This window comes from Prionailurus viverrinus, chromosome F1, assembly GCF_022837055.1.
Source record: "Prionailurus viverrinus isolate Anna chromosome F1, UM_Priviv_1.0, whole genome shotgun sequence".
Lineage (NCBI taxonomy): Eukaryota > Metazoa > Chordata > Mammalia > Carnivora > Felidae > Prionailurus > Prionailurus viverrinus.
This window is the reverse complement of record NC_062577.1, coordinates 39,056,885-39,078,474: the sequence shown is the minus strand read 5'-3', so window position 1 is coordinate 39,078,474 and position 21,590 is coordinate 39,056,885. Positions and strand designations below refer to the sequence as shown.

General features: G+C 38.9%; 1 protein-coding gene across 3 annotated transcripts in view; it reads left to right on the top strand.

Annotated features, from left to right (window-relative positions):
• The window catches only part of KDM5B (lysine demethylase 5B), an 81,905-nt gene that overhangs the window by 18,558 nt on the left and 41,757 nt on the right, over positions 1-21,590 (top strand). For all 3 annotated transcript variants that reach the window (XM_047840267.1, XM_047840266.1, XM_047840265.1), the window contains exons 2-5: positions 9,865-9,942; positions 11,796-11,918; positions 13,277-13,447; positions 20,214-20,348. In XM_047840267.1, coding sequence (XP_047696223.1) covers positions 9,865-9,942; positions 11,796-11,918; positions 13,277-13,447; positions 20,214-20,348 — 507 coding nt within the window. The remainder of the gene's footprint in view (positions 1-9,864; positions 9,943-11,795; positions 11,919-13,276; positions 13,448-20,213; positions 20,349-21,590) is intronic.

The following is a 21,590-nucleotide window of genomic DNA, read 5'->3' as shown; positions in this document are numbered from 1 at the left end:
CTTAACCGACTGAACCACCCAGGCGCCCCTTGAAACCATTGTTTTAAACATAACCAGTCATAAAACAAAACAAGGTTACATTAGGCTTCCTGGGAACTGAAGCTCTGCAACATAAATGTTTCCTCATAGCTAACATTTTTGACTGCTTACTTTGTAAATGCCAGGAGCTCTCTAAAGGCTTTTATCCATATTATTTAAGCCTCAGTTTCCCATTTATACATGTATTTAAGCTACAGGGAGATGAACTAGTAGAAAGCCACAGTCAGGGTTTGAACTCAGGCAGTGTGACACCAGAGTGCGTTCTCTTTAACGTGTTTTACTGTGCAAGGATAAGGGAAATGACATCATTGTGCTTTAAAAATGAGCACTGGAGGGGCGCCTGGGTGGCGCAGTCGGTTAAGCGTCCGACTTCAGCCAGGTCACGATCTCGCGGTCCGTGAGTTCGAGCCCCGCGTCGGGCTCTGGGCTGATGGCTCAGAGCCTGGAGCCTGTTTCCGATTCTGTGTCTCCCTCTCTCTCTGCCCCTCCCCTGTTCATGCTCTGTCTCTCTCTGTCCCAAAAATAAATAAACGTTGAAAAAAAAATAAAAAAAAATAAAATAAAATAAAAATGAGCACTGGAAAAGTAACAGTGGGGAGGAGGGTTGAAATCTAGGGGAGCCCTTTAACCTGTGTTGAAATTGGTCTAATGCCAACTAGATGCTGACTAGAGTTAGGCTGGAAGGATAGAGTCCTTAAAGGTACAGCTTAGAAGTCAGATGCTCCTTGAAAGTTGAGTTTACACTGACTTTTTGCTAGAAGAAATTATGTTTCATTGGTCAGAACTTAATGCAATATAATACTTGCTATTTTTGCTTTATAATACATAATCCTTTATATTTGTAATTTTAATTTTCATCATAGTCCTGAAGGTAGATATTGTTTATACGTTTCGAATGGAAAAGTTAAGATCCCTTAAGTGGTGATTAAAGAACCAAGATGCATACCAGGTCTTCTATTTAGTGCATTGCTCTTTCTGTCCTACAGTATATATATAACCTGACATTTTGAGGAGCCAAGTGTCTCATCCATTATCATGTCTTGGTTAAGTATGAGAAGGGACTGAAAAAAAGTAGGTTGGGATAGTGAGATAAGAACTTCAGGGTGCAAAAATTTTGAAAGCCACATACACTCACAGGATTTTTTTGTGACCCCTAAGGTTACAGAACCTAAGGTTACAGACCCCTTTGAGAATTTGGTGGAAGCTGTGGACTGTCCCCCCAAAATCCACATACACTCAATTCAAATACAGTATAAGAATCTCTGATTTAAGGAATAAAAGTGATTCTGTAGTCTGAAAAGAAAATCCTCAGTATTTGTTTTTACTAGTGGCTCATTAAGGATGGGAGATCTTTATTTTTTATTTTTTAATAAAGTTTATTTATTTTGAGAGAGAGAGGCGGGGTGGGGCAGAGAGAGGGAGAGAGAGAGAAAATCCCAAGCAGGCTCCGCACTGTCAGTACAGAGCCCAACGTGGGGCTCAAACTCAACGTGAGATCATGACCTGAGTTGAGATCAAGAGTGGAATGCTTAACTGACTGAGTCACCCTGACATCCTATGGATGGGAAATCTTAAGCAGACTTTGATCAAATGGATGGCTAATTAAAGCTGCTTGGTGCCAAGCCTACCCTGAGGGAAGTAAGAAGAAAGGGGGAAGTTAATATTATCGAACACATTTTTATTTCTGTTCCGAAGACATTGAAGTCCTTTGAATTAAAAAACTTTCCTGATAGGGGCACCTGGGTGTCTCAGTCGGTTGAGCTTCCACTTTGGCTCAGGTCACAGTCTCACGGTCCTGGGTTCGAGCCCCGCGTGGGGCTCTGTGCTGACAGCTCAGAGCCTGGAGCCTGCTTCAGATTCTGTGTCTCCCTCTCTCTCTGCCCTTTGCCCTCTTGTGCTGTCTCTCTCTGTCTCAAAAATAAATAAACAAAAAACCAAAACCTTTCCTGATAGACACCCATCAGTGAGTGGTCATTGGACTCCACTGAGGGACTCACATATGTAACTCTGCTTGTTTTTAAATTTATAGATGGGGACTTACGATGATTATGGTGTGCCCAGTTCTGCCACTTTGTGCAGGTGTCTTAAGGACATCATACTGACAGAAAACTTTTAATGCCATGAAAAAGTAGTCTTTTTATGTTGTATTTCATATGTGCGTTACTTAAATTTTTTTTAAGGTTGATAAATCTTGTGCTGCTCAACTGAAAATTTTTCTGACTTGCCTTAAAACTAAGATAAATTCTTTGTTCGGATCCTTAAAATTTTGCACTATAGTTTTATGTTAATGTGTTGATAACCTAGCAAGTGTAAGAATCTGGATTAAAATATGGAGTTTAGCTCTGCCTCAATGGACTAAATTCCTTTGTGCATTTATTCTATGATGACAGATTTTAATAGAACGTATGTAATTAGAAAATACATTGGTCCGTCCTTAATGTTATTCTTTGTAAACTAAGCAGAATGAGCTTTTGATGTTGATTTTTAAAAATTAGTCTTGTCGGGGCACCTGGGTGGCTCAGTTTGTTGAGCGTCCGACTTCAGCTCAGGTCATGATCTCGCAGTTCGTGGGTTTGAGCCCCGCATCGGGCTCTGTGCTGACAGCTCAGAGCCTGGAGCCTGCTTCGGATTCTGTGTCTCCCTCTCTCTCCGCCCTCCCCCGCTTATGTTCTGTCTCTCTGTCAAAAATAAACAAACATTAAAAAAAAATTTAAAAATCAGTTTTGTCTGCAGGAGTTTTGTCTGCAGGAGAACCAACTTTTGGAGTAGATCTAGAGAATACACTTTCTCATTTTGCTGATTATTAGGTCTCAAAATGGTGATAGCTTCTCTATTAGAAAGATTAAAACAGTGTTCTAATATGTGGATGCCAACACTAGATCATTTACAGAGTGAATTTTCATGGCGTTTTTGAAAAATCCTTAGCATCCTATGAAAGTTATTCTCCCACTGGTCAATTTTATTGCACATTTCTCTCAGTTAAATGTACCATAAGTTGTTTAGTGTGGGGACTAAGGAAGAATGTTTACTTGATGTTACTCAGGCCTCTGAGGATTTCAAAGCTTCAACTTCCTCCTACTTAATTGCCTTCTGAAGGAATATATTTTTTAGCGCTCAGGAAAATAATTGGACTTTTAAATATGGTTGGACTTTTATTTTGAAAGGGGTAAAATAAAGCCATTTTAAAGTTTTAACAGTGAGTGAATCTCAGCAGGGAATTTATATGGGATGCTTTGCAATCTATGAATTCATAACACCTAGTTAATATGGAAATGCTGTTTTTATGTTAGAAAAAGGATTTATGAACCATTATTGTTAAGAGGCTAAAAGTTTTGGTTAGATTATATGATAGCCCCTTTAGATAAAGTGTCAAACCAAAACTTATCACAGTGTTTTGTAATAGTCTCTTTCCTTCTTTGATGGCTTTGTCCCCCCTGTAAAAGTTATGGTCCATCGAGGCCAGACTCAGTCAAGGATATCTTTTTTTTTAATGTTTATTTTGTTTGTTTGTTTGTTTAGAGAAAGAGGGAGCAAGCACGTAAGCAGGGGAGGGGCAGAGAGAGGGAGAGAGAGAATCCCAAACAGGCTCTGTGCTCTCAGTGGGGAGCCCAATGCAGGGCTCTGTCTTATGACTGCAAGATCACAGCCTTGAGCCGATATCAAGAGTTGGACACTTAACTGAGCCACCCAGGTGCCCCGGCCAAGGATGTCTTACTTCTCGTATTTCAGTGAGCATTGCAAATAATATGTAATTCTTTTATTGAAGTAAAGCTTTTCAGTTGACAATGAAAGTCTTGAAATTGAATGACATTTATCCCATTTTCCTTCATTCTTTGTAACCAGAAGAAGTGAATAAGTTTTCAGTGGTTTGTGTTTAATGAAAGAATGATCTGACACAGTATTAGTTTTATATATATTATACCCACTGTGTGATCTTCTTTAGTGACAGATATGTAGTGTTTTCCTCTTACTTTATTTTTAGGATTCATCTGAAAAAGTTTCAGTATACAATAAACATAAATTATATAATACATACAATATATGTATATATACATATATACATATATGTATACAATATATACATACAAAGACAGCTCACTGTAATTTATGACTTTAATATATGGATGAGATGAAATTAATTTCTATATCATTGTGTTTTGGGATTAAAAGGCCTATTTGATTAGTCGGGGAATGTCATACATGACCCAAAAGTCTTAGTTTATAAAATTCTCAGGCCATTGGACAGTATGTTAATCATTTACTTGTATATTCTGACATATTGTCATTGATGTTTTTGGTTTTAACCTTCAACCCAGATCAATTCATTTCAGAAATCATACAGCTTTTATGAAGTGTTCGAGCGCAAAGCTCTGAGCAATATAAAGTCTTCCTATTAGCCTGTGATAGACTATCAAGCAATGTGATTTTCTTCTATTACATTGTGTTTTGTACAATTAAAGACATTGCTTTCCTTAGCCTTAGTTATCAAAAAAAAAAAATCACTCTCATCTTTTTGACTCAGGATGGAGCAGTATTTTTTTTTTAAATTTTCTTTTTTTTACATTTATTCATTTTTGAGAGTGAGGGAGACAGAGCATGAGCGAGGGAGGGACAGAGAGAGAGGGAGACACAGAACCCGAAGCAGGCTCCAGGCTCTGAGCTGTCAGCACAGGGCCCAACGCGGGGCTCGAACTCATGGACTGTGAGATCATGACCTCAGCTGAAATGAGTCGCTTAACCGACTGAGCCACCCAGGTGCCGCAGGATGGAGTAGTATTTTTTAACTTTATTAACAAAGAATAGCATTTCTTTAACTGACAACTGACATTTAAACATTAGCCATAGTCTTTGTGGAAGAGGCAGTGGAACAGCATTAAATACTTGAAGGCCTTGTCTGGAATAAGTGTAAAACAGTGCTGCCAATTTTTCTTTTTTCTTTGGTTCTTTCTGGGATGGTAGTAAATAGCATTTTATCAGTTTGTAGTCTGCTTTTTTTCCCCTTTTAAAAAAATTCTGGTAAAATACAGTCTTTTTAACATAATACTTTTATCAGGCGTTGCTGGTGGGTATTTTTATTGAAGTCTCCCTATCACTAAAACAAAACCTTGTTTTACTCTTTTTTTTTTTTTAAAGTAAGCTCTACATCCAACATGGGGCCTGAATTAATGACCTGAAGATCAAGAGTGGCAGGCTCCGTGGACTGAGCCAGCCAGGCACCTCAAACCTTGTTTTACTTTTTAAAAAAATGTTTATATTTGAGAGAGAGAGAGTGAGAAAGAGTGGGTGTGCTTGAGTGAGTGGGGGAGGGGCAGAGAGCGAGGGAGAGAGAGAGAATCCCAAGCAGGCTCCACACTGTCAACCCAGAGCTGAAGTGGAGCTTGAACTCACGAACTGTGAGATCATGACCTGAGCTGAAATCAAGAGTCAGATGCTTAACCGATTAAACCATCCAGGCACCCCTGTTTTACTTTTAAACTAAAAGCAATCAACTAATTAGAATTAAAACAAAAATTGAAAGCAAATAAATAAAAGCAACCAATAGTAATAAGTTCTAACAATATAGATTTGAAATAACAGTAACCTCTTGCCCCCCTCCTAATCTGATAATCTTCAAAGTTTACATATATGTAATACTATTGGCACAATTTTACATGTTTTAGTTTTTTTCACTCATCCAGTCTTGGCTATCTTTCTATATTTAGAACATCTAGATCTTTTTTTCCTTATTACAGCTGCAGAGTATTTTATTGCTACTTACAGGTGTGTCAAATTTATTTACTTTGTTCTCCATTGATAGGTTTATGAAGGTCTTTTTTTTTTTTTTAAATAAGTAATCTCTACACCCAATGTGGGGCTTGAATTTACAACCTGAGATCAAGAGCCGCATGCTCCACTGATTGAGCTAGCCAGATGCCCTAATATTTAAAAAAAAATTTTTTTTAATGTTTATTTTTGAGAAAGAGAGACAGAATGCGAGTGGGGTAGGGGCAGAGAGAGATGGAGACAAGGAATCTGAAGCAGGCTCCAGGCTCTGAGCTGTGAGCACAGAGTCTGACATGGGGCTCAACCTCTCGAACCATGTAGATCATGACCTGAGCTGAAGTTGGAGCTTAACCAACAGAGCCACCCAGGCATACCCCACCAGATGCCCCAATATGAAGGTTTAAAAAAATTTTTTTTAATTTATTTTTTAAAATTTACATACATGTTAGTTGGCATATAGTGCAACAATGATTTCAGGAGTACATTCTATAATGCCCCTTACCCATTTAGCCCATCCCCTCCTCCCACAACCTCTTCAGTGTTTGTTCTCCATACTTAAGAGTCTCTTATGTTTTTGTCCCTCTCCCTGTTTTTATATGATTTTTGCTTTCCTTTCCTTATGTTCATCTGTTTTGTCTCTTAAAGTCCTCATGAAGTCCTATGATATTTGTCTTTCTCTGACTGACTAATTTTGCTTAGCGTAATACCCTCTAGTTCCATCCACATGGTTGCAAACGGCAAGATTTCATTCTTTCTGATTGCTGAGTAACACTCCATTGTTTATACACACACACACACACACACACACACACACACACCCCACATCTTCTTTATCCGTTCATCCATCGATGGACATTTGGGCTCTTGCCACCTTTCCATACTTTGGCTATTGTTGATAGTGCTGCTATAAACATTGAGGTGCAGGTGTCCCTTCGAAACAGCACACCTCTATTCCTTGGATAAATACTTAGTAGTGCAATTGCTGGGTCATAGGGTAGTCCTATTTTTGATTTTTTGAGGAACCTCCATACTGTTTTCCAGAGTGGCTGCACCAGTTTGCATTCCCACCAGGAGTGCAAAAGAGATCCCCTTTCTCTGCATCCTCACCACCATCTGTTGTTGCCTGAGTTGTTAAAGATAGCCATTCTGACAGGGGTGAGGTGGTATCTCATTGTGATTTAGATTCGTATTTCCCTGATGCTAAGTAACGTTGAGCATTTTTTCATGTGTCGCTTGGCCATCTGGATGTCTTCTTTGGACGTAATATTAAGGTTTTAAGTTAAAACAATTCTGTGGTGAATTTCCTTGTGCCTGTATCTTGGTGTTGTGAATGGCAACAAATATTTGGAGAGTAAATTCTCACTTGAGGAACTGCTGGCTCAGTAGGCCTTTAAAAATACGATGCTCTCTTATTGATCTCCAAGAAACATACTAATCGTCAAAGTCCACATTACCTCACATGTTGCTAATACTGGTGGTGTGTATATTTTAAGTCTTTGCTAACCTGGTAGGTAAAAACGAGAGAATCTTGTGTATTTCTTGAATTTTGTGTAAAGTTGGACACCAGTCTTTTTACAGTTGGCCATTTTTTCTTGCTGTTAACACAATTTGCCCATTTTTCTGTGTTTTCTTATATGCTGGTATGAGTTTTTTGCAAATCTAGAATTTAATTTTAATTAATTTATTCATTTATTTAATGTTTTATTTATTTTGCGGAGAGAGCGTACATGAGTGGGGGAGGGGCAAATAGAGGTGGACAGAGGATCCATGATGACAGCAGGGAGCTGATGTGGGGCTTGAACTCACAAACTGTGAGATCAGGCCCTGAGCTGAAGTCGGACACTCAATCAACTGAGCCACCTAGGTGCCCCCTGTAGATCTAGAACTTCAAATGCTGTGCAGTATTCAGTGTTGTTATAATACCAATCATATCTTAACATAATACTGTAGTTAATTTCATGCATGTTTTTTGTTGACTATGGGTGAATTATTTTCTTAGAACAAACGTCTGGATATGAAATTGAATAAAAGACTGTGAGCTTCCTTGTACTGACTTGTTCTCTAAACCTGAATTTATTTACTTGTTTGTTTGATTCATTTATTAGGTTGGCTCCATGCCCAATGTGGGGCTTGAACTCAAGACCCTGAGATCTAGAGTTGTATGCTGTACTGAGTAAGCCAGCCAGGTGCCCCTGAAGTAACTTATTTATTATTTAATAGGTGTTATTTAATGTGTGAAATATATTTCAGATTGTATTCCAAATGGCTAAGGAAGCAAAAGAAAATCACCTATAAAAATCCTATTTTTGCTGTATATTTTTCCAGGTTTCATTTTTCTGTTGCATAGCCTCTCTTTTCCTTCTTCTTTTGTTTTAATGTTCTCATTTTTATTTTTGAGAGAGACAGAGAGAGAATGTGAGTGGGTTAGGGGCAGAGAGAGAGGGAGACACAGAATCTGAAGCAGGCTCCAGGCTCTGAGCTGTCAGCACAGAGCCTGACATGGGACTCGAACTCACGAGCTGTGAGATCATGACCTGAACTGAAGTCGGACGCTCAACCGACTGAGCCACCCAGGCGTCCCTCTTTTCCTTCTTAACATATGTAAAGAAATCTTTCAATGCCAATAAACAGAACTATACCACAGCATAAGTTTTTTGTCTTTTTGCTTTTTTAATGTGTTAAAATATTAAACATAATACTGAATTTACCATTGTAATTATTTTAAAGGTACAATTTAGTGTGATGTTAAGTACATTCACAGTGCTATACAACCATCATCAAAAATTCATCTCCAAAACCTTTTCATTATTGCACACTGAAACTCTGTACCCATTAACACAGCATAATTTTTATTCCTTTAACCATTCTCTTATTGTGGAAATTTAAGTTTCCAGTTTTGTCTAGTTATTGATACCATACATACTTTCCTTATTGTCTGATTATTTCTTCATGATAACAGTTCTTCTAAGAATCTGTAGCAGTTGATGTTTTAAAATTTTTTTTTTTTTGAACGTTTATTTATTTTTGGGACAGAGAGAGACAGAGCATGAACGGGGGAGGGGCAGAGAGAGAGGGAGACACAGAATCGGAAACAGGCTCCAGGCTCTGAGCCATCAGCCCAGAGCCCGACGCGGGGCTCGAACTCACGGACCGCGAGATCGTGACCTGGCTGAAGTCGGACACTTAACCGACTGCGCCACCCAGGCGCCCCAACAGTTGATGTTTTAAAGAATCATCCTTAACATGAGCTTTGGATGGCAGTCTCTGCCATCCCATGTCCAAGAACTTATTCTTAATTTTATAATAAAAGTAAAAGTAACTAGGTTACATATATAAAAATATAGTTTATAGATGATTTAATATTAATATAGCTGTTTTGTAAAAGGATAACTTCTGTGGAATAGAGGAATCAAAGTCTCTTTTTTTTTTTAATTTTTTTTCCACATTTTTTATTTATTTTTGGGACAGAGAGAGACAGAGCATGAACAGGGGAGGGGCAGAGAGAGAGGGAGACACAGAATCGGAAACAGGCTCCAGGCTCCGAGCCGTCAGCCCAGAGCCTGACGCGGGGCTCGAACTCACAGACCGCGAGATCGTGACCTGGCTGAAGTCGGATGCTTAACCGACTGCGCCACCCAGGCGCCCCTCAAAGTCTCTTTAAAAGTGATGTTCCAGGGCTCCTGGCTGGCTCATTATGAGGAGCATGTGACTCTTGATCTTGGGAGTGTGAGTTTGAGGCTTATGTTGGGTGTAGAGATTACTTACAAAATAAATAATAAACTTAAAAGTCAGTGATTTTTCAACAGCTTGACATTCAGTGACATTATTTATTTGGAAGGGTGTGAGGAGGGGTGCATGCAGGATGTATCATTTGTATGGGGAAGGGTAATCATACATATTCTGCTGTTTTGGTGCAAAGAAGATTGAGAAAGTACTACCCATGTTCTGTTTTATTTTACTGGTAGGAGGTAACTTGTGTTTTACTTAACTGGGGTTTTAACATGATTTCTTGAATGTCAGAATTATAAATTCTTCTGATAAAAGCCTTTGCTTCTCCCCTAGGATTGGCAGCCACCATTTGCATGTGATGTTGACAAACTTCATTTTACCCCACGTATCCAGAGGCTGAATGAATTGGAGGTATTGTCTTAACTACTGTTCTGGTTGCCTGTATTTCAGAGGGGTTTTGTTGGAGGAATCAGTCACAAATCTAGTGGTTTTAGTGAAACTAAAATTTGACCAATAATTGGATAATCATGGTAAAACAAATGACATTAAGGACATTTGCAGCCAACCAGATTTCATTCAAAAAATTTTTTATTTTACTGTTTATTTTTGACGGGGGGGGGGGAGGGGCAGAGAGAGAGAGAGAGAGAGAGAGAGAGAGACAAACACAGAATCTGAAGCAGGCTCCAGGCTCTGAGCTGTCAGCATAGAGCCTGACGTGGGGCTCGAACTCATAAACCGTGAGATCATGACCTGAGCCAAAGCCGGATGCTTAACTGACTGAGCCACCCAGGTGCCCCGTTTTTTGTTTTTTTTTTTCAACGTTTTTTATTTATTTTGGGGACAGAGAGAGACAGAGCATGAACGGGAGAGGGGCAGAGAGAGAGGGAGACACAGAATCGGAAACAAGCTCCAGGCTCTGAGCCATCAGCCCAGAGCCCGACGCGGGGCTCGAACTCACGGACCGCGAGATCGTGACCTGGCTGAAGTCGGACGCTTAACCGACTGCGCCACTCAGGCGCCCCCCGTTGTTTTTTTTTTTTTTTAATTTTTTTTATGCTACATTTCATTAAAAACACTAATTTCTGTCAATCCTTGTTGACCTATTAATTCATTTAAATACTTCTAAATTTAGGTGGCATCCACAATAATTTAGGTTTTGAAAGGAATGTACTTTGAGAACCATCTAATGGAAAAGAATCTCCAGCTGTAATTTTCTTCCAAATACACATCTTCACTTAGATTTAATAACACACTTTAATTTCCTGAGGGGGGGGGTTGAGGAATACTGGGAATTTTCAAGAGAAGAGGTGATTTTTCTTCAGTCTCTAGGCTACTGAAACTCTAAAGTGCAGGGTGAATAAGGCTTGGGTATTGATAACCTGGAGGTAGTGTTTTTATTAATGTTTTGCTAACCTGATTTTCATATTGAATCATGTTTTGTTTTTCTATAAAAAAACCAAACATTTTTAACATAAATGGAACACAAATGGATTTTGTGGAATCCCAGAATTTCTGTATTTTGTGTCTGTATTTTCAAGTTGAGCTTGAAGGATAGGAAATGAGTACTAACTTTGAAGTCTTAGACTGTGGAACATCTGAACATTCATTTCAGTTTTGTTCTTGAGCAAGGTAAAACTCCTAAAATTGACTGACTTCCATTTAATATTCAAGAAGGGGAAAGAAAAATGACCAACAGAATTTTTTTGGACAAAAAAAGTTTTTAATGACTTTATAGACAATAATAATAATCTGTTAAAGGAATAACATTTAAGAAATTTTCCCTGGCTATCCTTTATCGTATCAGGACTTGTTAAAATTGGTATGAAATCACTGTTGTAATTTTGTTTTTAGATTTGTGTTTGAGAAAATTAGAAAATTTGTACTGGGAAAGAACAGACCTTTAAAATACCCCAGTTGTAAAAAGACTAAGAGGGACATATAGAAGCTTGTGATATAATTTTAATCAATAATAAAATTGTGCTTATAGAATTCCTTAAATGAAGTACTTTTCAGAGTGCCTACTTAAGGAAAGGCTTACTGAGTTTTTAACTCTGCCTGACACATGGTAGGGGCTGAATTAAATTTTTGTTGAGTTCATGTATAATTATTTAACCAGCTTTCTTTTGTGTATTTTTTGGCCGTTTCTCTATTGAATTCAGAAGTGATATTTCACTTAAATATTCTAAGAGTGAAAATACCACACACATAGGTAGGAGTCTTAAAATAAGCTGGGTAAGATTAAAATTCACTTCTGTGTCATTTAGGCTCAAACTCGAGTAAAACTGAATTTCTTGGACCAGATTGCAAAGTACTGGGAGTTACAGGGAAGCACTCTGAAAATTCCACATGTGGAAAGGAAGATCTTGGACTTGTTTCAGCTCAATAAGGTAAGAGGATAATGGCCATTTCCCTCATTTAGTATCTTTTATGCCAGCATAAATTTGATCTTCACTTTAAAAAGAAACTTTTTGTTTGAAATATGTAAAATTAAATTCTCCATTCACTTTAGTGATTGATTGGGCTCTACGTGTCACATCTGAAAGCCTTGAAAGCCTTATCTTATAGAATATTTTTTGCCACCATTTTTGTGTGTGTCATTTTATTTTTTAATTTATTTTTATTTTTATTAAAAAAAATTTTTTTTTAACATTTATTTATTTTTGAGACAGAGAGCATGAACGGGGAGGGTCAGAGAAAGAGGGAGACACAGAATCTGAAACAGGCTCCAGGCTCTGAGCTGTCAGCACAGAGCCTGACGCGGGGCTCGAACCCACTGGCCGCGAGATCATGACCTGAGCCGAAGTCGGCCGCTTAACCGACTGAGCCACCCCAGCGCCCTTGTGTGTGTCATTTTAAAACTTTATTAGTTCCGTAAGATCTCCTTTCTGTTTTATTGGAGTTAAAACAACTGACGCTCAGGGAGAAAATTGACCAAACTCTAAAGGTTGAGTCATAATTCAGTACTTTAACTTCAGGTTCATTCAGTGTAAAGCCTATATTCTTGCCAAACAAATGGTGCCATCTTTTCCTCCTCCTTAGTTTATGGAGAGTTTTAAGGGTCACAGAGTTAAACCAAGTACTAGGATTCGTTCTTTATTAGAGATTTAATTGTTGATGTAGTTCTTCCTCCTGGAAAATCTTGACTGCTTTGGGGAACTGAGAAGTAGTTTTTGGGGGTACAACATGTTTATGGGTATATTTTAATTTTCTAGCTTGAAATTAATAATACATACATATTTTTGTTTGGCTTGGAAAATGTATTTTTTTTAATGTTAATTTATTTTGAGAGAGAGACACACACACACAGCATGAACAAGGGAGGGGCAGAGAGAGGGAGAGAGCAAGACTCCCAGGCAGGCTCCCCACTGTCAGCATAGAACCTGATGTAGGGCTCTATCTCATGAATGGTGAGATCATGACCTGAGCCGAAATCAAGAGTCAGATGCTCAACCAGGCCACCCACGTGCCCCGGAAAATGTATTTTTAAAAATTACCGCAGCCATGGGAGGGGAGATGAGCTGAATGGATAAGGGGCATTAAGGAATCTACTCCTGAAATCATTGTTACACTATATGCTAACTAACTTGGATGTAAATTAAGAAAAAAAAAGTAAAAAAAAAAAAAAAAAAAAAAAAAATTACTGCAGCCAAGAACATGTTGTTCTCAGAGTCATACCTAGGTACAAGGGAATTAGAAGTGATTTCTATGTATGTGTTTCTAATTTCTTTGCTGTTTTATTTAACAGTTAGTTGCAGAAGAAGGTGGATTTGCAGTTGTTTGCAAGGATAGAAAATGGACCAAAATTGCCACCAAGATGGGATTTGCTCCTGGCAAAGCTGTGGGCTCCCATATCAGAGGGCATTATGAGCGAATCCTCAACCCCTACAACTTATTCCTGTCAGGAGACAGTTTGAGAGTGAGTCCGATCTTAACCTATTTTATTTCACTGCTTATTGGTATGTTATCTTTTACGGTGAATGAATAGGCCTTAATTCTTTGTGGAAGACATTGTTGAGAAGACTTTGTTTTGTGAATTTTTCCTCCAGTGTTTTTGCTGTTGTGTTTTGTGAGCAGCCATACTTAGAAGTTTGCTTTTGTAATGAACAAGGTTGTAGAGGAAATATCCTTTTGCTTCTGTCAGAAGCCAAAGTCTGTGTTTTATTTCACTAAGGCTGTGTCTTCCTTACGACAAGTACGTTATTATCGTGTTATGGCTCATGCTTTTGCACTCACGTACTATGGTAGTGCATATTACTAGTTGCCATGTGAAAATACGACCTGTGAAAGAAGTTGCCTATCTGTTGTCTTGCCAGCTGAGAGCTCCAAGGAGATTTTCAGATAGAATGCTGATGGGGTAAAAGGTAGGGGATTTGATAATACTGAATTGCTAATGGATCCCTCTTCTAACAGTTCCTGTGTAGCCATGTTTGTTTTCTTATAAAGATGGTATTTGTCAAATTATTCAGATAAGAACTTTTGTTGTAATTAAAGTAAAACAGTATTATAAGAACTTATTTCAAGACTGTGGTAGAAAGAAGAGTGTCATTGTCGGTTGATACCCTTTGAGTTATTCTAAGGCAAGAGCAGTAAGCTCTATAATTTTAAGAATTGTTACTGTACTATAGAGAAGTAGAAAGATAATGACATACTTTCAGAGGGTAAACTACTAATCAAAATTGTGTCTTGATATTGTAGACATACCATCTGTAATGCTCAAATCCTTTAGATTTTTGTAACATTGCATTTTTGTTCCCTTTCTTCCTTCTTGATTCCAGGGGAGCTTTCTTTTTAGCCTGGAAGAACACGACCAGTCTGATATTCAGAAAGTTGTCATTGCTCTTAAATATACATGTGTGAATGTTTAATGAACTCAGGGATGAAATTTAGAACATTTTATGTGGAACCTTTATGCCTCTGTTTTATAGAGATTTGATTTACATACAGTTGGCTACAATAGATTTTTCTCTTTATTAACCTTTCTGTTTGAGTATGGAATTCACAGTGAGTAAGAGAAAAGAGAGCGTCTACTTGCTTTGTGGGTTGCAACATTTTAAAAACATCTCCTCATACTTGGAGAGGCAGTATAGTTTCATAATTGAAAAACACATAAGTTGGGGCGCCTGGGTGGCTCAGTCAGTTGAGCGGCCGACTTTGGCTCAGGTCATGATCTCACGGTCCGTGGGTTCGAGCCCCGCGTCAGGCTCTGTGCTGACAGCTCAGAGCCTGGAGCCTGATTCAGATTCTGTGTCTTCCTCTTTCTGACCCTTCCCCGTTCATGCTCTGTCTCTCTCTATCTCAAAAATAAATAAACGTTAGAAAAAAATTAAAAAAAAAGAAAAACACATAAGCATTTACTCAATTGTAGTCTGAGAGGAATAGGTATTTAAAGCATTTACTCAATCGTAGTCTGAGAGGAATAGGTATTTAAAGATACCTTTTGTAAACATTAATCTACAACACAGATAAATACTTATTGAGCGGTCTGCTGTGTACCAGGTATGTTCGAGGCCCTGATAGGTATTCATTGCAGAAGGCTTAAAAACAAAGCAGAATCTGTTGACAATAAAACCTCCTGATCCTCTCACCTGTTTTTCGTTTCAAGGATATTTTTATGCATATATACCCAAACTGGGATTGTATTCTTCATATACAGTATTATATTCTACCTTTTCTCTGTTTAGCATATCGTGAGCATTTGCCATGTCATTGAATATTTTTGAAGATCTAGTAGCATTCCATTTGTGTGTGTGTGTGTGTGTGTGTGTGTGTGTGTGTGTGTGTGTTTCTTTCTTTGTTGTTGTTTAGAGAGAGAGCACGAGCAGGGGAGAGGGGCTGAGAGCAAGAGAGAGAGAGACAGAGAGAACGAGAGAGAGAATATGCCAAGCAGGTTCCGTGCTGAGCATGGAGCCTGATGCAAGGCTCGATCCCACAACCCTGGGATTATGACCTGAGCCAAAATCAAGAGTTGGACACTCAACTGGCTGAGCCACTTAGGTGTTTTGGTATTCGTTTTTATATCCAGACCTTGATTTCCTCCTGTTGTTGAATGTTTAGGTTGGTTCCAGTATATGTATTTATTATACTATGATGGCTATTTTTTGTACCTAATTTTTGGCCCGTTTCTGATTTTTGGAAATAATTCTTGGAGGAAAGAATAATTGGAATACATATATATATATTTTAATATTTTTAATGTTTATTTATTTTTGAGAGAGAGACAAGAGTGCAAGGTGGGAGGCAGGGGCAGAGAGAGAGCGAGACACAGAATCTGAAACAGGCTCCAGACTCTGAGCTGTCAGCACAGAGCCTGATGCAGGGCTCAAACTCACAGATTGTGAAATCATGACCTGAGCCGAAGTCGTATACTTAACCGACTGAGCCACCCAGGTGCCCTGGAATACGTATATTTTTAAAAAGAGTCAAAAGCAATGAGATACCACCACACACCTATTAGAATGGTGAAAGACAGAACACTGACAGCACAAATGCTGGTGAGGATAACAGAAGTTTTCATTCATTGCTGCTGGAAGTGCAAAATGGCACGGCTACTTTGGAAGACAAGACACTTTGGCCGTTTCTTAGAAGACCAAACATACTCTCTTATCGTATGATCCAGCAGTCATGTTCCCTGGTATTTACACAAAAGAGTTGCAAACTTATGTCCACACAAAACCTGCACATGGATGTTTTTAGCATCTTTATTATTCATAATTGCCAAGACTTGGATGCAGCCAACCTGTCCTTCAGGAGGTGAATGGATAAATGAAATGTGTTATATCCAGAGAATGGAGTTCTATTGAGCATTAAAAAGAAATGAGATCTCAAGCCATGATAAGACAAGGAGAGGAACATCACTAAGTGAAAGAAACCAACGTGATAAGGCTGCATACATATACTTACATATAATGTAAGATTCCAAACCGTATGGTATTCTGGAAAAGGCACGTATGGTATTCTGGAAAAGGCGAATCTATGGAAACACTAAAAAGATCAGTGGTTGCCTGAGGTTTGGGGGTGAGAGGGAGGGAAAAATATTCACAGTACAAAGGATTGTCAGGGCAATGAAAATACTATACATGTCATTATAGGTTTGTCTAAACCCATAGAATGTACGATACCACAAGTGAATCCTAATGTCACCTATGGACTATGGGTGATAATGATGTGTATGTTCATGAGTTGTAACAAATATACTACTACTCTGGTAGAGGATGGTGACAGCGGGGGAGGCTGTGCATGTGTGACGGTGGGGCATATACAGTTAATCTCTACCTTCACATCTTGATTGTGCTATAAACCTAAAACTTCTCTAAAAAAATAAAGTCTTAATATTAAGGAAAAAAAAAGATGCCTAGTGAAGGAATTGTTTCAAAAGGGTGAACTGAAACCTAGAGTAAGTTTTGGGAAATTTGAGAAATGTTGAGCAGTGAAGTCCTGGTATAGTGGGACATAAGCCTCACTATTGTATTCCTATATTTTCTAGCTGTCTCAGCATATTGCTCTGTCTTTGTAGGATGGTGTCCTCATGCTGTGGTAACAGTTACCTCTAAATCCCAGTTTATCAAATAATAGTTAAAATTAGTCTGCATATATTCGCATTAGATACAAAGCAAACATATCAGGTGTGTGTTTGGAATTGTGGTTTGGAACAAAATAATAAAGCTTTTCACATATATTCTGAAAAGTTTCTGAGCTTGATTTTACCTTAGATCTCTAAAGTTCTTACAGAATGAAGCAGACCATAGTTTATGGAACCGTTTTAGACTTAGTGTGGGAGATAGGGACCACATATATAATCTCTGAATTTTTAAAAAACTGTTTTATTTCTTTTGAGAGAAAGCACATGCACACAAAGGGGGAAGGGCGGGGGTGGGGGAGGGGAGAGAGAGAGCCTCCCAAGCAGGCTCCATGTTCAGTGGGGAGCCTGACATTGGGGCTGGATCCCACGACCACAAGGTCCCAACCTGAGCCAATATTAAGAGTCAGATGCTTAACTGACCAAGCCACCCAGGTGCCCCTAGGAGTTCTGAATTTCTGACCATCCACTTAATAAAATTTTCTTGATTCAGTTCAGTTCATATCTGCACGATCATACATACTCGCTGGTTCAGTCATAAAAGCATGTTACTTTTGATCTTGGGGACATGAGTTCAAGTTCCATGTTGGGTGTAGAGATTACTTAAATAAATATATTTTTTAAAAGTTAATATAAAAATATAAATGAGGCGGGGCGCCTGGGTGGCGCAGTCGGTTAAGCGTCCAACTTCAGCCAGGTCACGATCTCGCGGTCCGGGAGTTCGAGCCCCGCGTCGGGCTCTGGGCTGATGGCTCAGCCTGGAGCCTGTTTCCGATTCTGTGTCTCCCTCTCTCTCTGCCCCTCCCCCGTTCATGCTCTGTCTCTCTCTGTCCCAAAAATAAATAAACGTTGAAAAAAAAAAATTAAAAAAAAATATAAATGAGGCTAATTTATTTGTTTTTAATGTTTATTTTGAGAGTGAGTGGGGGAGGGGCAGAGAGCGAGGGAAGACAAAGGATCTGTAGCTGGCTTTGCACTGATAGCAGAGAGCCCAGTGTGGGGCTTCAACTCACAAACCTGAACCGAAGTTGGATACTTAATGGACTGAGCCACCCAGGTGCCCCTGAAAGAGTTTAATTTAGATGATAGGCAGGTTTTGTTCCCATCTGCATGTTTTTATTAAATATACTCTTGGGGCACCTGGTTGGCTCAGTTGGTTAAGTGTCCAAGTTCAGCTCAGGTCATGATCTTAGAGCTTGTAAGTTCGAGCCCCGCGTTGGGCTCTGTGCTGACAGCTCAGAGCCTGGAGCCTGCTTTGGATTCTGTGTCTCCATCTCTCTCTGCCCTTCCTCCCCCTGCCCCTCCCCCCACTTTATCTCTCTCAGAAATAAATAAACATTAAAAAAATTTTTTAAATATACTCTAAATGTTCAATTTGAGGACTTGTTACAGAATGGAGGGTGGTATTCCATACTAACTTAGTTAATATTTCCAGATGAAATCAATGTATGAATTTAATTAGAATGAACAGAATACTTAATATACTTAGGCGGTTGTACCAGTTGTAGATTTATTACTTGTTTAAGAGTATCAAGTAATCTGCATCAGTATTATTTTCTAGTGCATCGTATTTCGTAGATGTTAGACATAGGTTGTCTTAATTACTCTGTTTTGGTTGCTATTGTTTCCACCCCTCTTCTATGGATTCTTTCTGTACCAGTTGTGAGACTATATGGTAGTAATGGTACCCATAGAGCAGGAGTTCTAGAAGATTATTATTTCACTGTATCTTATCCCAACATAGATGATACATTATACCCTAAGTAGTTACAATTGGGAACATGCTTTTATAAATGTTTCTTATGATAATTATGGGCCCTATTATGAAGAAGTGTTAGTTACTTGAAATTCATATTAGATTCAGTGGTAATATTTTGATGTTACTCTGTTTCGTTGTGCCTGCATTTAAATACCCTCTATCAGCAAGCTTAGAATCAAACTAAAAAAATAATCAAAGCAGGAGACTCTTGTCTGATCAGAACCAAAGTTATTGCCGTGGGCTACTTATTAACCTTTGCCTTGTGAGTTAGACCTTGTAGGAATATGTTGAAGTAAATGAAAGCACTAATCAGGGAGAACAGTTTAGTCAAATTACCCGTTTTCTCAATTCAGATGATATCTTTTGATCACAGAACATTGCTAGTTATGTTTGAAACTGCAGAATTTTAAAATTTAGAAAACCTATTGGATTCCATATTTTATTACTCTAAACACTGTAAAAAATCAAATATTCTCAATAAGGAAGGTCATTTTTGGAGCTTAAAAGGGGCCTTTTTTTTTAATTAAAAAAAAATTTTTTTTGATGTTTATTTTTTTTTATTTTTAAAAAAAAATTTTTTTTTTCAACGTTTATTTATTTTTGGGACAGAGAGAGACAGAGCATGAACGGGGGAGGGGCAGAGAGAGAGGGAGACACAGAATCGGAAGCAGGCTCCAGGCTCTGAGCCGTCAGCCCAGAGCCTGACGCGGGGCTCGAACTCAGGGACCGCGAGATCGTGACCTGAGCTGAAGTCGGACACTTAACCGACTGCGCCACCCAGGCGCCCCTTGATGTTTATTTTTGAGAGAGAGCATGAGCAGGGGAAGGGCAGAGAGAGAGAGAGAGGGAGACACAGAATCTGAAGCAGGCTCCAGGCTATGGGCTGTCAGCACAGAGCCTGATGTGGGGCTCAAACCCACGAACCATGAGATCATGACCTGAGCCCAAGTCAGATGCTTAACTAACTGACTGAGCCACCCAGGCGCCCCTATAAGGGGCCTTTCTAACGGTTTGAGCCTTTAATTAATTGACAGTTGCAATCAGGGGTAATTGCAAGTGGCTCATTGGGAGGGCCTTGAGCCTACTGTGGCCTGGTGTAACCTGATGGCATGAACAGTTAAGTGAATTGAAGAAACACCATTCACCTGCTAAAAAATTGTTTAAGCTTTTATATGTGTGTGTATATGATTGGTAACTGCAGACTTGTGTTTATTTGGATTTTAAAAGTTGGAGACCTTTTATGTTTCTGTGTAAATAATCGTAAAATGTACCTTGCAAAATACATTGAAATTCTTAAGATTAAAAACGGAGAGGAAATTCATTAATACACTTGTGTTTTATTTCTAGTGTCTGCAGAAGCCAAACCTGAGCACAGACACAAAGGACAAGGAGTACAAACCCCATGATATTCCCCAGAGGCAGTCTGTGCAGCCCTCAGAAACATGCCCCCCAGCCCGACGAGCAAAACGCATGAGAGCGGAGGTGAGAGCCTCATGCAGTTGATCAGAATTCTTGAGCCCTGGCACTAATGCCTGACTTATGCTGGATTCCTGTCACGTGTGTACTGTTCGTAGTTATGAACCTTGTTCACCTCACAGAAGGATGCTGTGTGTATTCTAGCTTTTACACTTGGGGAAACTGTCAAAAGGGTAAAGAGAACTCTTTCTAGGTTTATGCTGCCTGGACAGACAGCTGCTTAATTAACTGAGGAAGGACAGGCATTCATTGTGATGGTATTTGGTTTGCCTGTTTTGAAATTAGACGGTGTTTACTGGGGATTGAGGTTAGGAGATAGAAAGCTGGGAACTATCGTTTTGTTTTGTTTTGATCAGAGAGGATAGAGGATATTGAAAGCTGCTCTCCTGAGTTCCTAAAAAGGAATAGCAGATATTTATGCTAAGACAGAAAATAATTAGGCAGCATGGGAGTGGGGCATTGAATATATAAGATGAAATGAAAGTAGAACATAAGGGAAGATCAGGAGGAGAGAACTGATGAGAAAGATAGTTTGCATCAAGGTTTTTCTGCCCTGAGAGGTTTCCCCTGGGAAAGAGAAGATTATTTTCCCAGTTACTTTGTTTCCATACACACATGTGAAGGGGTGTTCTTGCCTGGCTTGATGGACATGTAAGTGTTAGCAATCAGTGATTAATGTATTAGCAACATCTTAGAGCTGACTAAGCCTCATCGCATTGATTGGTGTCTAAAACAGTCTCTGGTTATTAATAATTATTGGTCAAGATTAAAAAAGAGCAGTTTTGTTTTCTGAGGAAAGGGATATAAATAAGGCAATTATTTTTAGCTTAGGTAAGTTAGAGATAAGGAAAAAATTTGGGGCTCTATTTTTCTGAATTAAGACTGCCTCAGAATAGGAAAATAATGGTTATTTGAAGTCTGTAAGCATGCTCTTAAAGTTCATTAGTCTAAAAATTCTTGTTTGAGCACACCTTGGTCTTCAAATGTGTAAGACATGCCCTACTGCTCTGGATACCTAGGTCTGCCTAGATGAGAGGCACATAGGGTGATGATAGCACCCTGGGAAAAATTTTGTCTGCAGTGGACATCCTGAATACCTAGAAATGAACACAGGCAAAAATGATCAAGTGTAGTTCCACAAACCCTTGCTAAAGTTGTTTTGCTTCATTATTAAGTATTACCACTTTAAGAAACATTGGAAATTGAGACTGGCTTATTTACCCTCAATGATGGGGGTGGGGAATCTTT